Here is a 16,218-nt window from a genome sequence, read left to right as displayed (position 1 = left end):
GGCAATATTATAAAATGAAGTAATATTACTATGAGCTCTCATCCTTCTCTCTATTAAAAATAAATGTTGTGAAAAGCAGTTCTTCCTCTGACCTTACCCTTAAGTGTCATATCATAAAATCCAAAATAGGAGGATTTAAGGCCGCCCTAGAGAGTAGATTGCTCTTCAGATATTTCAAGAAGTGTTTGCTTCTCTTTTAATATAAGTTTACATGCTTCCTCTGTTATGACGGATTTCTGTTAAAGTTTATTGATTTATTTATCCTAAGTAATCTCTACACCCAACACAGGGCTCGAACTCATGACCCTGAGATCAAAAGTTGCATGCTTTTCAGACTGAGCCAGCCAGGCACCACTTTGGATGGAATTTTCAAATTCCTTTATTCAACTAACAACTCACTTCACATTTGACACATATTTCTTGAGGACCAACTGTGTTCAAAGTACTGTGCTGGCAAGAAGGAGTTTACAGAGGTAATAAATACAGACAATGGAATATTATACAGCCATGAGAAAGAAGGCCATCCTGCCATCTGCAACAATATGGATGGAATTTGAAGACATCATGCTAAGTGAAATAAGTCAGACAGAGAAAGACAAGTACTATATGATACACTTATACATGGAATCAAAAAAAGCCAAACTCGTAAAAATATAGAGTAAATTAGTGGTTACCAGGGCCTGGAGACTGGGGAGATATTTAAGGGCAGAGACTTGCAAAGACCAGTAAATAAGTCCTAGGGATCTAATGCACAGCATAGTAAATACAGACAATAATAATGTCTTATTTTCATCTAACCTGTCAAGATGCCATATATTAACTATGCCAACCATTAAAAAGGAATTATAATTAAGTGACAGATAGATGTGCTAATTATCACAGTAGTGGCAATCATATTACAATATATGTATCAAATCAACATGCACACTTTAAATTTACACAGTTATGTATCAAATATATTTCAATTAAAGAATCTTTTTTAAAAGTTTAGAGACATAAATAAGATAGAGCCTTTACCCTCTAGGAGGGTAAGCTCTAAGAGCTTAAATATGATATAATCAAATAAATATGATATTAAATATCACATAAATATCATATAAATATGAGATTAAGCTCTAGGAGCTTAAATATTATATAAAAAGGAAAGTGAAATTAAAAGAAACTACTGTTAAGGCAGCCTGGGAGTGTCTAATTTGACTTGGGAGAGTAGGGGTATTGTCTAGAAAAGTATCACTCACAATAAACCTTTAAAGATGAATTTTGATAATGAGAAAAAATGAAGGAAGGTAAAAATAAGTAGGTTAGGGTCAGATTATGAAGATACTTATCAGTCATCCTAAGAAATCTGGGTGGAAAAAATTATGAGCACTGTAGAAAATCATTTCATGTTTTTTCAAGAGAAGAGGCATTTTTTAAAAAAGATTTATTTATTTATTGACAGACAGAGATCACAAGTAGGCAGAGAGGCCGGCAGAGAGAGAAAGGAAGAGAAGCAGGCTTCCCGCTGAGCGGAGAGCCGGATGTGGGGCACAATCCCAGGAGTCTTGGATCATGACCTGAGCCGAAGGCAGAGGCTTTAACGCACTGAGCCACCCAGGTGCCCCAAGAGGCATTTATTTTAACTGAGTTTTAATTTCCTTTAGCAGCTGTGTGGAGGACGGATTGGACAGGATAGAAACCAAAGCCAAGACTAGTTTAGGAGGTTATTGTGATAAGTCAAATGAAATCTATTGAAAGACTATTTACTTTTATTGCCTGCCTCTTCAAGGAAATGTAAGCTCCGTGAAAGCAGGGTGCTTGCTTTGCTCACTTCTATACCCCCAGCATGCAGAACAGGGAGTGACATGGAGATCAACAAACATTTGTTGAATATATAAATAAGTGAAAGCATAAACAAATGAATAAGTTGATTATTAAGTGAAACACTAGAAATGTCAAGAGGTCAGAAAGAGACATTTGCCTCAGAGATGGAATTTTCTCTTTTTCTACTGACTCATGCCATAGTTGGGTCCTTTTAAGGGCTGGCAACAGATGAAGCTTGTTGGAAAACCTCCCTGCCTGTCTGTGCTCTTTTCAGCCTTTGTGGTGATCTGCTTTCTTAGGTCCACCATGATCCCACCATCTACAGCAGAGGTCGGCCAACTATGGCTCCTGGTTCAAATTTGTCCTGCCACCGGTTTTTGTAGGTTGGTGAATAAAGAGTGGCTTTTACATTTTCAAATAGTTAGGGAAAAAGCAAAAGAAGAATATTTTGTTGGTGAATTTCAACGAAATTACAATTTCAGTGTCCATAAATAAAGTTTAATGGGCACATAGCCACACTCTTTTGTTCACATGTTGTCTGCAGCTGTTTTTGCCCTACAGTGGGAGAGTTAAGTAATTGAGACAGAGACACTATGCTCTATAAAGCCAAAACTACTTACTCTCTGGCCTTTCATAAGAATAGTTTGCCAACCCCTGGAGAGAAAAGGATTTGAAATTCACAATAGGAATAAATTGCTCATCAGGGAATGCTACTGGAAAAAAAAAAATATATATATATATATATTTTTTTTAAGATTTTATTTTTATTTATTTATTTGACAGATCACAAGTAGGCGGAGAGGCAGGCAGAGAGAGAGAGAGAGGGAGAAGCAGGCTCCCCGCTGAGCAGAGAGCCCAATTCGGGGCTCGATTCCAGGACCCCAGGATCATGACCTGAGCCGAAGGCAGAGGCTTTAACCCACTGAGCCACCCAGGCACCCCCCCTAAAATATATTTTAAAAAAAGGTTTTTTTAATTTAAAAATAAATATTTTTTTTAAAAACAAGCAAAAAAGAGGAAAAAACACTAATAGTAATATTAGCGATATACCGTATGCCACATTCTCACCTAAGCACTTCTTTAAATAAAATTGATCACCTCCTCTCCATCCAACATGGCAACAAGATAGGTAGGCATCACCATTCTCATTTTATAGATAAGGAGCCTAAAACTCAGAGGCTGAAGAACTCTTCCTGGGTGACAAAGACAAGATTTGAACCTTCAGCAGTTTGATTAAAAAACCATAACCTTGGGGCACCGGGGTGGCTCAGTCGTCGGGCTGCCTGCTTGACAGGAAGCCTGCTTCTCCCTCTCCCACTCCCCCTGCTTGTGTTCCCTCTGTCTCTCTGTCAAATAAGTAAAAATCTTTTAAAAAATTAAAAAAAAAAAAACCCTCACAATCTTAACTGTAAATCTAGAATCTCAACACAAACGAGTGAGTACTATTGGGTCTATGTAGCGGAGAGAGGAAACATACTCAGCCTTTCCAGGTCAAGAAGATAGAGAAGCGTGGAGCCACGAAGCCGGGTACAGGTTTGAATGGAAGTGCATCTCCTTTCCCCATCGTAATGGGGCTCCCCAGTGGAGAAGAGTTCAGAGTAGACTGGCTGGCACAGGGCAGCTCCGTGTTAGTGCCGTAGCTGCTCCTTGTCCCGTTCGAGCAAGCCTTCAGACACAGAAGAGAACTTTAAAGAAGATGGGCAGATGAGGACTTTATTAACCCCAGGCGGCTGATTTCACTGTTGGCAAAACGAGGCTGAAGTTTGGGGAAGAGGATGAAAGATCCAGGAAAACTTGCCATAGGATGAAAAAAGAAAAAGAGAAACTAGAAACACCCTAAGGGATGTAGCAACCGTGGGTGAACAGAGATGATCGTTGGTAATGGAAAAATAAAGAAAGCATGGACTACACATGAGTTGGAAGTTCTACTTTTAAACAGAGAATCACAGCCAGCATAGAGTCTAGGATCTGGAGGATGAGGTTTGGAAGAGCACAATGGCTCACTTTAAGCCGGGAGCATCTAGGGAGGGCTCTTCCTGTGAGTCGCTGGTCGGGCAGTGATATGCCCAGGTCTGGGTCCAGTAAACCCTGGGCTGGCTCCAGGGCCTCTGCTGTGAAAATGGGGCCTGCCTTGCACTCTGGCATCTAGCTGCCTCCATCTCTTAAGGCAGATGCCTGAGTCCACTCTGTGCCCAGGGCAGGGTCTTCCCAGGAATCTCCTGTGCCATGACTATCGAATCACACTATTTCTAAAGCATGGATAAGGAGATAGGACTTTGGAAAAATCCAGCGACCTGACTAAAGCCACAGAGAACCCTGATTGGAGCCCCCTGCCCACCCAATCAACCCTTAAACATACTCCCGGTTTGCAGAGTATGGGTACCTTCCCCTACACCTCTACAACGAAGTGCTTTTGATTCTGCCGCAAGTCACGGCTCTTTTAAACAACAAATAGCAGTCCACAGAGTGACTAAGGAACTAACTACAGATATGTATCTTCTCTCCCATCTATAATAACAAGTGGTGATGACAAAATTTTAATGATAACCAAAACATTACACAAATGTAATGTTCCCCAAATCCATTGGTATCTGCAGAATGTGTAAATGGGACCCAGCAGAGAGAAGAGATGCATGTTTAAATAAGTTTGGGAAACACTGGGTTACCTCATTGTAAACGGGCTTATTTACTACAGGATTTCTCAGAGCTTTTATTATGCTTTCATATGCTGTGACTATGTTAAAGGCAAAGGTAGCAATCCGTGTTCCCAGATGTTTTTGACTAAAGAGCACTCTTGTTCTTGTCCCGGCCCTACATATATCTTCATGGTACCCTCACGGGAGCAGCATTTGATGAAACATTTGGGAAAATACTGCCCTAAACATATACTAAAATTTCAGCAAGACTAACCACAGTTCTTCTGTATTTTGTTGCGTACAGAAGAGCCTGCAAAAAATCCCTATGACAGGAGTTTTATAGGTAAGACCTCAGTCCTGTCACATAAAAACAAAACAAACAAAAAACATTATTTCATACTCTGGCCATTCTAATCTTTACCAAAGTCATTACACCTGAGGGAAAACCCAGACATGAATACAATGGAAGAGCCAATGAATTCATCAAGGGAAATTAGCCACAGTGAATACTCAGTGCATCCTAGGGAGTGATGGAGGTTAGGAAGCTGTGAAAACATTGGCCCCAATCACATGTCTGAAGAGCAATTTCTTATGTTCCCAACTTCTCAGGAAAGCTTAAACGACTTTTGTAAGCCCAGAGTTGCTAGCATGTTGACCATCCCGTCAAGAGTACCTTGTCAAGCCATAAGTGACTCTTAATCTCACAAAACAAACTGAGGGTTGCTGGGGGAGGGGGGTTCGGAGAAGGGGGGTGGGGTTATGGTGAGTGCTGTGAAGTGTGTAAACCTGGCGATTCACAGACCTGTACCCCTGGGGATAAAAATATGTTTATAAAAAAAATAATGATAATAAATTAAAAAAAAAAAAAAGAGTACCTTGTCAAAGCCCAGGTGCATCTGTGTGCTCTGCAAACACTGAGCTTCCTAAGCCAGAGAGCCAGATGAAAGGAGCCACAGGACCCGGAGGGACCAGGTGACATCATGATCACAGCACAGCTTCTGCCTCCATTGTCTTTGGTCAAGTTCTGGGAAGGAGAATGAAGCTTCTCCTTTGCTCCCCTCACCTGTCCAGACAGTCTGCAGCTGTGTTGGGTCTGGGACTTCTGAAGTACTCCCTGGCCAGCAGCTCACTTTCTATTGTACATCAGTACCATTCTTCCCACAGATCTTTGCTCCCCATTACGTTTCACATCCTCAACTTTCAATACCAGGTTTATTTAAGTGATCTTTTCCCAGATCTTCTCTTATTTCTGCTTGTTTCACCCACTTCCACAATTCATGGATTCCTTTTTGATCACTGCCTTACATGTAAAATACAAATATTTATTAAACATCCCCATCTCTGGTCATCACCTGTTACACAAGGCCCTTCTCATCTGAGAGTTTCCATTTTCCAGTTGCTTCTGCTACATTTGGGAAATTTGCTCATTCTCATTTCAGGATTTTATCTACCTCAAACACCCCAATATCTAAAAGCCCGCAGCCTACAAGTGTGGCACGAGTGAGGGTTTTTAGTATCTAAGACATGTCTGTACTAAGTTGGTTCTAAACAGAGCAGTAGAATGGGGGACGATGAAGAGCGCAACCTGTGAGACAGCCTGTCTGGCAGCGAAGACCTTGCTAGCTGTGACTCCGCAAGAGTAACCAGTCTTTCTGGGCCTCATTTTCCCCACCTATAAACTGGTGAAAACAGTATCACATATCTTACGGTTATAAGGATTAACTGAACTAATATACTTAAAAGGCTTATAAGAGCAACTAGCATCTGGTCAATACCATATAATCATTAGCTATTATTATTTTCACCATTTAATATGACAAAGAGCACTTCGGAATAAAGTGTAGAGGTTTTTTTGGTGTTATTTTTGTTTTTTTAAGTAGGCTCCACACCCACCATGGAGCCCGGTGCGGGCTCAAACTCAGGACCCTGAGATCAAGACCTAGGCTGAGATCAAGAGGCAGATGCTTCACCAACTAAGCCCCACCAGGTGCCCCAAGTGTAGAGTTTTTTTGAAAAGTCTGTCTTTCCATCTTTTTAAGGCCCAGATTATATAAAGGATCATCTACCTAAAGTTCATCAGCACACGTCCTATATAGGAGAAAAACGCCCGGCATTGGAAAAGACTGGAGATCTCAGATATTTATGGAGACCTGCCTCAAATGGAAACTTACCAGCAAAATATAAATACGAGTATGTTGGTGAAGTTGGTTGGGGAATACCAGAGTATGATTTTATCAACCAAACAAGGCTTCGGACTGGCTTTCAGATCAAGGTATTGCTCTTAAATACGCTCTTCATAAACGGATCGTTTCTGACTTGAATCCTTTCTGAGTAAGCTTCCCCAGGAAATGTCATGTTCTTGATTTGTCATTGAAAAGTACTAGGATTCGAGTTTTGCAGAAAAAGAAATGTGTGAATAAATGGACTTGCTATGATTCCCTTTTAGGCCCTTTAATACATGAGAGGAGAGGTGTGAAGAGAAGGAAGCCATGCATAATCCAAAAGCGTTTGTGTTTGGCTTTGGAATGCATTCAGATTCACATTTCTGCTGCGACATTCACACGTACTCCCCCCATCCTAGCGCTGCATTCTGAGTGGGTGGTATAAAAGAAGCCTGGGCTGGACATCATCCACAAGCCGAAACAGAGAGTTCCAGCTCTTTAAGATGCACTGTGTTGATAATGCCTTTGTATCACATAATTCAGGGTAATTAGCGGAAGGGTGCTTCGAGACCTTGTCTTAGTTCCTTTTGGTGATGTTGATGTAGGCATGAGTCCAGACAGTCTCCTCTGAGACAAGAGAACCCAGGTGATTTTAGAAGTAAAATCTGAGAATTCAGACTTTTTTTTTCCAGGCAGACCTTTGCATTATCTGAAAACCGGACATGGATCAACCATGAAATAACTGGATTTCCTCAAATGCGTAAGGCAATATGGGACTGCCTCCTATGGTAAAGGTCAACAAAAGAAAAAACCTTTTTCTGGCTCAACTTAGGGCAGTGGGAGAAAGTGCTTGGAAGCTCAGTCTTTGACGTCAGACAGGGCTGGATTCAAATCCTGACTTTGAGTTAGGTTTCGCTCTGTGACCCTGAGCGAGTGAGTTCCGCTCTCTGGGTCCCTGCTCCCTTCTCTCCCACACGGGAGTGCGTAGAGTGCCCGTGTCCCAAGACCACCTGAAATCCCTTCCTCTTCTGCCACCTACTTGCCTGCTCGCTGTGGGTGGCCCTGCAAGTTCCTTAACCTCTTTGGTTTCTTCATTATGCGTCTTAGTGTTTACCTCATGGCACTGCTGTAAACAGTAAGCAAGTTAATATTCGCAAAGGGCTGGGAACAGTGCCTGGCACATACCAGACCTCTATGTATTAAATATTATTTTTGTTATGTTGTGAGGATTAAATATGAGACCACAGGAACACACGAGGTATGAAGCCTGGCACGTGGCTGACATCCAGATGTCAGCTCTTAGCGTATGTTTGCGGTACTTACTGTTAGTTAGTGTTATTTAACGGAACAGATATTCAGGTTCTTAAACTGTGTCCCATTCCGTCTAAGCAAGAAAGATGAAGTCAGAGATACCAAGACTGGCCACCTGCGGGAAGAGTACAGCCCAGGCGAGGCGGCTGATTTGAAAGAGTCCAAACAGTCTGTTCCTTTTTTGCTTCTCTTTGGGTGGCACCATGTATCTGTCTGGCCATCTTGGGTGTGTATTGCTTCTCTTCCTTCTTTATCTTTAAATTAAGAACACATTTGCTTATTCAAATGAAGCATATTCAAGTGTTCCTTGGATGTTGAAACAAGCTGTGAATCTAAAAGAGATAGCAGCCATGAGCTAGCCTTCCAGGAAGGAATTTATTGTTTCTTCCATTCATATTTCACAGGCGGCTTTAAATCACTATTCTGTTCCGTAGCACTGTCTTCTTAACCCCTGTGAGACGGGAGTATGAGCCGCATGATGGTTTTTCTCCCCTGACTTGTGGCACATTCAGAATCTCGTCCTGTTCGGCACAAGCCATGGGAACTGTTACCTATCATCTGTGCACCTTCCTGGCCCTGGCATTTTGACAGTAATTGTTTCCAAAGATGTACCTACCTCATAACGATCTTCAACAACATCTTATAGGAGTCCTTGGACTCAGATCTTTGGAAGGAGAACAAGATTCATGGAGATTGACTGTACATCTGACCCCTGAACAATGAAGCAGTTAGGAGTGCTGATCCAACCGTTGAAAATCTGCGTGTAACTTTTGAGTCCCCGCAAATTTAATTACTAATAGCCTACTGTTGACCTTCAAGCCTGTGGATAATAGAAAAGAGTTGATGATGATGATAATGATGATGACATTCTGAATATGTATTATATACTGTATTCTTATCATAAACTAAAAAAAAAGAAAATGTTATTAAGAAAATCGTAAGGAAGAGAAAATACATTTATTTGTACTGTATTTGTCCAAAAAAATTCCACATGAAAGTAGACTTGCACACTTCAAACCCATGTTGTTCAAGGGTCAGCTGTGCATATTAGTGAATAACCATCTATAATTTATCCACCAGTTAGGGTCTAGACCTGGCCATCAAGGCTCCTGATCTTCCACTAGGCACCTAGACATGGCTGTCTACATCTAAGGCAATATTCGTTTTTCAGTCTAGCCTCAGATTCCTTACCAACCCAGAGCTTCAGGCAGTTACTTTCGATCCATATGACTTGGCATGAATTGACATTTGAGTTGACACAAATACACACACTCCATGCATAAAAATGATTTCCTAATTACAAATGGTATATGAGAGTCCGTGTCACTCAAACCCCTCCTTACCGGGGAGCTGGTTCATTCCCTAGTTTGATGTCACTTAGGGAAATGGAGAAATGCCTCAAGGTACCTCCTGTTTTTCTCTGGCTCCTTGTCTTTAGTGGACCTTGTCTACATCCCTCCACCATCCTTGTGCATAACCCGATGAAGACGGCGCTCTGTTTCAGCCTAACTTCAGGGACTCCTCAGGGTCTCTCATTGCAGTTGCTCAGAGCTCTGATTTTTCAGCACAAACCTTTATCTAGTGGGTTTCTATAGCCTGAACAGCTATTCTTTCTAATCCACCACTCCAGGTTTGCAGGAGACTGTCAGCTACCGATGCTCAGGCACCTCCATTAGACTCTTGGTAAGATGCCGGGGCAGCTGCTTCCTACCTGGGAATGGCCTCTCCTGTTTGGGGACTGGGAAGGGTTTTATAGGTCATCTGCATTTTGGTAGAAAGACAATAACTTCTAGACTGAGTGACGACTGAAAAATGTCCCCACATCAAAGAGGTCAGTAAAGATCATAATATCGGGTTTCTTTTCTGGATCTTTTTACATTTAGCTATTTCCTACTCATGTTTATACGGGCTGCAATGTCATCATAGCACACGTATATATAAACCAATAAAGATCATTGTTTTTGTTATTATCTCAGATTTAAGAGTAGTACATTCTCCTTCTCCTCTATTAAAAAATGGATTTAGTCTCTGCCAAACAGCATGTGATATTTCTGTAAGAATATGAACACTGGGCAACCCTCTCGAGTCTCCTTCCTCTTTGGGAGCTTTGCACTATCACTTTATTATCAGTCAATAAACTTTGCCCTGCCGCCCACAAAGAAAAGAATATATGAAGACCAATGAAACAATTTTGGTTTCAACCCCCTGCTAAACTGAGGGGACTTTCTAACTCCTTCCTAGCTGAGCATCTCTCCCTCCCCTTGGTTCTCTTTTTAACTCAAACCTCAATAGTATCAGCTGGCTTCCTAGTGCCATTTTCTGCTCCTGCACTCTGGCCTCATGACCAAATGATTTAAGTCATTTGGTTTTCCCACAAAAACAAGGTTATACTAGATTCAATGACTAATTCTTCATAGGTGTGATCCCAAAGACAATATTAAACCAATTAATCATAACCTATATTACAACCAATATGTCATGGAGTCTAACAACTTGAAAATCTACATAAAGTTCTCTTTATGGGAACCCATCAATATATTTATATATGATACAGTATAGTGTAATAAAAAGTAAAATCTTCAAGACTTTGCAACTTCTGCCTTATTTGTAAATGCCACAAATTCCAGGGTTATGAAATGCAGAGGTCAGAACACCTGAGTGGCTCAGTTGGTTAAATGACTGCCTTAGGGTCAGGTCATGATTCCATGGTCCTCAGATCAAGTCCCACAGAGGGAGCCTGCTTCTCCCTCTACCTGCCGTTCCCCCTGCTTGTGCTCTCTGTCTCTCTCTGTCAAATAAATAAATAAAATCTTTTTTTTTTAATTTCTGTTATGAAAAAAAAAAAAAAAGAAATGCAGAGGTCTTCTCTGTGACAGTATTAGGGCTATTTGAACAGACTAATAATGAGACCTTAAGTTTCTTAATGGCTGTGAATAAACCAACCAAGGTTTGGTTGCTTCATTAGACATTTTTTTCTCTCTGTGAATTTATTTAGAGAAAGCAAATGTAAAACGTGTTTACCATGTGAGGGCGTTTCTGTGATTAGTTCTGTTTTGGGTTGAGGAAACTGGAGGTATTGACAGGAGGGTTTCTTGTCCGAGGCCTTGGCATTAATAAAAGGTAGAACCAGGATTTCAACGTAGGCTGTGGAGTCACAGGGCTTCGTGGGAGTACAGCGTTTATGAGATGAAAGGACTGAACATGAAGTCAGAACCCTTGACTCAGAGCCACCGTGTGAAGCTAACATCTATCTGCGTGATCCTCATTCTGTGAGGCAGGGTCTGGCTGGGGTCAGTCCCAACTGCCTTCTCTTACAGAGTGTGCATCATTTCCTCAAGGTTCCCTCAATTTTCTCCCAGCTTTCCATTCTGTTTCACTGGCACCCCAGAGATTTCATTTACACTAGTAAGATTAATTTTGAGTAGCTATCACTCACATATTTGATATAGTAAGAAATAGCTTCGTACTAGTTATTTTTGAATTTCTACCTAATAAGCATTTTACATTGCTTCAAAACATAGCATCAAGTACAATCTTCAGCATTATGGGGAAAAAAGAAGACAGTGAGGTTCTAGTGAACTGCCCCTTCTTTTTCGTCCTAGCAGAACTCTGTGCGTTCTTCTAAACCATCCACCTTCACACCACAGGGTCCTGTATAACCTTCAAATTCACCTGGCAAAAAGGATTGCCAGTGTGGAGGTGATCAGTATGTAGACCACCAATCACCTATTTCAGAATTTCTAAGTGTTTTCCACACCAAATTTCTTATTTACTTCTGGGTTTACTTGGGTAAATCCCATTCAGTGTTATTAGAATTCCTAGGATCTCACATTCCTAATCTCCAGATTTTTTAAGGAAGATTTTATTTATTTCACAGAAAGAGAGATAAAGAAAGCAAGCAGAAACAGAGAGAGAATCAGGCTCCCCATCGAGCAGGGAGCCCGATGTGGGACTGGATCCCAGGACCCTGGGATCATGACTTGAGCTGAAGGCAGATACTTGACTGACTGAGTCTCCTGGGCGCCCAAGATGTTATTATCGATATAGAAGATTTTATAAAGATAATAAACAGGGCACCTGGGTGACTCAGTGTGTTGGGCCACTGCCTTCAGCTCAGGTCATGGTCTCAGGATCTTGGGATGGGACCCTTGCATCGGGCTCTCTGCTCAGCAGGGAGCCTGCTTCCCCCTCTCTCTCTGCCTGCTTCTCTGCCTACTTGTGATCTCTCTCTCTCTCTGTCAAATAAAAAAAAATTTTTTTAATACAAAAAAGATAATAAGCTCCTTTTATCAACCAAGTTATAAGAGCAAAACAGAAATAGCTTTTCTAAAATTAGGCTTCCTTTTGCATTGCTGCTGTTCTTCCCCAGATGGGCGTGTGTTTAGCTCTCACTTTATACTTCTTAGAGTTATTTGCATCCTAACAGTTTGTGATTTAATATAAAAATAATTACATTAGCACCTTTCATCCTTAAGTGCTGAATAAAGTCATGCATTTTCTGATAGCAGAGGAAGTCTTCCATGAGGGAGTGCCACATGCTGTCCATCTGTGAGGGAGGAGAAACACTGGTAAGGGAGGCCAAACAACCCTCCCTCTCCTCGAATATAATATAGTAACACCACTAACCTCCTGATACATAGATGTTATATTTCCCCATTTTATAAAGCATGCCTCTATAGGATGCCTCGGATAAACTGAAGGAACTAATTCTCTTATAAAATCTTACTCATAGCTGAACTTCTGGAAAAAAAGATTTTCCGTTTGATGTTTCCTTTCTCTAACAGACCATGAAAACAACAAGGGAGGCATGTATCACTGCTTTGCATTCTGTATTGTGTTCAGAGCAGTTCCGTGAAGAATAACATGTTTGGAACGGGAAGCGTCTGTGTTGGTAGCTAGGGACACTGCCACGCCACATTTTACTGGGCAGCCCGCCCTGGACCTGACGCCCTAACCAAACACAGCTTTCTCTCTCTTGTTGAGGTGACTTTATAGAAAACATTGGCGAACTGGGAAAAAAAAAATACATCTTAATTTTCACATCTTTCATTAGGATGTAGAAATGTGAGAAAGAAAGAAAAAGAAAGAAAGAAAGAAGGAAATGAAATGAAAGGAAAGGAAAGGAATTCTATAATTTAGAGCCTAGGGGGTGATTTTATTCCTTAATTAAGGAAGGCTTAAAATATGCCATGCTGGTTACAAACTTTTACAGGGCTTGACGTAACATCTTGAGGATGTGTCTAACAGTAAACGCCACTTTTTTTTTTTTTTTAAATCATACTACCTAAAGTTAGTAATTCAGCATATGCCATCAGTTTTCAACAAATATTATTTGATGAGGATAGGGAAATACAAAGCTTAGAAAAGAATGTGTAAATTAGAATGTGTTCTAGTAAACCTGTGGTTTAAATCCATAGCCAAGGTCTTTTCACTATACTGTCAAAGAACTGTGAAATTTTTGTGCGACTAATACCCCCAACTCAGGTGGCTAAAATACCAGAACATCTATTTTTAAAATCTGGCATTTAGGGGCATTGGGGTGTTCAGTCAGTTAAGCTTCTGACTCTTGATTTTGGCTCAGGTCATGATCTCAGTGTCGTGAGATTAATTCTTGTGTCGTGGTCTGCGCTGGGCATGGAGCCTACTTAGGATTCTCTCTCCTCATCTCCCTCTGCTCTACTCCCTTACAAAAAAAAAAAAAAAATCTGGCATTTATCCTGGCTTTTAAAAATCTTTGGGAGAAATTCTAAAATTACTATAAATTGAAGATTATAGTTTTTCCTACTATTCAGGTCCAACACTCCCATAGTACTTCAGTGGTATTGACAGAAATGCCCAGAATGCATAGCCAACAAGACTAGCAATCTGGAGTAATCTATTCTTTTCCTGGGACTGAATTTAGGATATCCAGAAATCTTGATTAAGCAAACTGAAAATGATTCTTTAAATAGAGGAGATCCCTGCTATGTGGTCCCAGCTACACCCCTGGGTAGAAAAGATCTAAAAGTAGTTGCTGTTAAGGATCCATGTGAGCTCCCTCAGCTGTTTGGGGAAGTAATCACAGGAAGTGTCTTTGTGTTGCTGCTGTTGAAATTTTTAGTGTGACTCCTGTCAGCAATTGGACAGCACAAGCCAAGATACATTTTATTTTTTTAATGTTGTTAAAAAGTATATTTGGATATGGGCGCCTGGGTGGCTCAGTGGGTTAAGCCACTGCCTTCGGCTCAGGTCATGATCTCAGGGTCCTGGGATCAAGTCCCGCATCGGGCTCTCTGCTCAGCAGGGAGCCTGCTTCCTCCTCTCTCTCTCTGCCTGCCTCTCTGCCTACTTGTGATCTCTCTCTGTCAAATAAATAAATAAAATCTTTAAAAAAAAAAAAGTATATTTGGATACTTACTCTTATGTTTCTTAATTTCAATTCAATTAACATATAGTGTATTATTAGTTCAGAGGTAGAATTTAGTGATTCATCCATATCATAGAACACCCAGTTCGTCTACTGCCCTCCTTAATGCCTATCGCCTAATTACCCCTTCCCCTCACCTACCTCCCCTCCAGCAACCCTCAGTTTGTTTCCTAGAATTAAGTGTTGCTTATGGTTTGTTTCCCTCTATGTTTTCATCTTGTTTTATTTTTCCTTCCCTTCCCCTATGTCCATCTGTTTTGTTTCTTAAAATTCCACATATGAGTGAAATCATATGGTATTTGTCTTTCTCTGACCGACTTACTCTGTTTAGCATAATACCCTCTAATTCCATCCATGTCATTGCAAATGGCAAGATTTCATTCTTTTTGATGGATGAGTAATAATCCATTGTACATATATACCACCTCTTCTTTATCTGCTCATTGGTCCAGGGATATCTAGGCTCTTTCCATATCTTGGCTACTGGGAACATTGCTGCCATAAACATTGGGGACCAGATACCACCTTTTAAATGGCTTTAAGCAACTTGAGGTCTGAGATCTGTTTTATTTAATCTTATATGGACAACATCAACACCACTTTCCTACTGCTTAGCATGGTGTAGATGATTATCAATAAGTAATCGGAGATAGGCATGGAGATGGCTTCATTTCTCACGCAGTGTCTTTGTGCAGAGATCAAGTTGCAGAAGGGAAGAAATGAAGTTTGAAGTGTGCATTCAATTGAGAACTGTTGTACTCCTAGCTTATTCCATAGGCATTTGAAAACTATGTACCATCTTTTTTCCCCCTTTGTTGCTAAGACTTAGTTATACCGTTACTGTTCCTACAGCCTGAGCTGCCACCCCTTGTGTAATTCTGTGTTGTAAAGCTAATTGGACAATTAGCTTGGGAGAAGCACACTTTGTAACCTTTGAGTTAACAACTGTGCCAACACATCAGAAAACTCCAAGGGTGAGAACACTTGCAAAACATGCCTTGATTATATTTCAGAAAATGTGCCCCTGAGCACAGAGACCTAGGAAGCTCTTGTGTAGCTTCTCTGTAGCTCCACTAGCTGAATCTGTGCAGATCTCAGAGCCTGGATCTTCAGCCCACTCCAGAGGAAGGGCCTGTAGTAGAATGGCTACTCATCACAAAGCCTCACAATTCCCAACAGAACAAGTTCTAGCCTTCCTTTAAACGAAAGTCCTTGGGTATTTTGAATAGAGAATGAATAAGGAGAACACTTATTGTCTGGGAGAAGTATGGCGACAAAATAGCAGATATTTGTCTTATCTCTGAGAATAACTGGGGCAACTAGCATTCCTAGTGCTTTTCAGGGCATGACTGTGAACTTAGCAAAAAACTGAATGTGACTTAAAAGCAAAAGTCGCCACTTGAAGAACTCCTCATTTTCCCCTTTTTCTCCCTTTGCATGCTAGACTGCCTGTTTTTTATAACATCTCAGCTTTCCTGTCTGTAAAATGGGAACTGTATTCGTTTTCTATTGGGCATAGCAAATTACCACAAATTCAGTAGCTTAAAACAGCACCCATTTTTTTTATTTATAGTTCTGTAGGTGAGAGGTCCTGGAAGGCATGGCTGGGTTCTCTGCCTGGGTCTCAGAAAACTGAAATCAAGGTATTTGCTGTAGCTGTGATCTTGTTTGAGGCTTGTGGTCTCGTCAGAGTTCACGTGGTTATGGCAATTTTCAGTTCCTTGTGGCTGTGGATTGAGGTCCCACATTTTTGCTGGCTTTTAGCGGCAGGCCATCCTCAGCATCTGGAAGCTACCTACATTCTTTCCCACGTAGCACCCCCCCATCTTGAAAATCAGCACAGAGAGTCTCCCCCATATCAAATCCCTCTCACACTTCAAATTCCCTTTGCCAGGAAGAG

The 16,218-nt window shown here is 41.0% G+C and overlaps 1 protein-coding gene across 2 annotated transcripts in view; it reads left to right on the top strand.

The window, feature by feature from the left end:
* Positions 1-16,218, top strand: part of SPMIP2 (sperm microtubule inner protein 2) — a 98,554-nt gene that overhangs the window by 34,463 nt on the left and 47,873 nt on the right. For both annotated transcript variants that reach the window (XM_082727797.1, XM_082727796.1), the window contains exon 2: positions 6,479-6,711. In XM_082727797.1, the coding sequence (XP_082583923.1) occupies positions 6,479-6,711 (233 nt within the window). The remainder of the gene's footprint in view (positions 1-6,478; positions 6,712-16,218) is intronic.

Source organism: Mustela nivalis (assembly GCF_964662115.1).
Source record: "Mustela nivalis genome assembly, chromosome: 4".
NCBI lineage: Eukaryota > Metazoa > Chordata > Mammalia > Carnivora > Mustelidae > Mustela > Mustela nivalis.
Note: the sequence above shows the minus strand (reverse complement) of the source record. Positions and strands in the feature narration are given on the sequence as shown.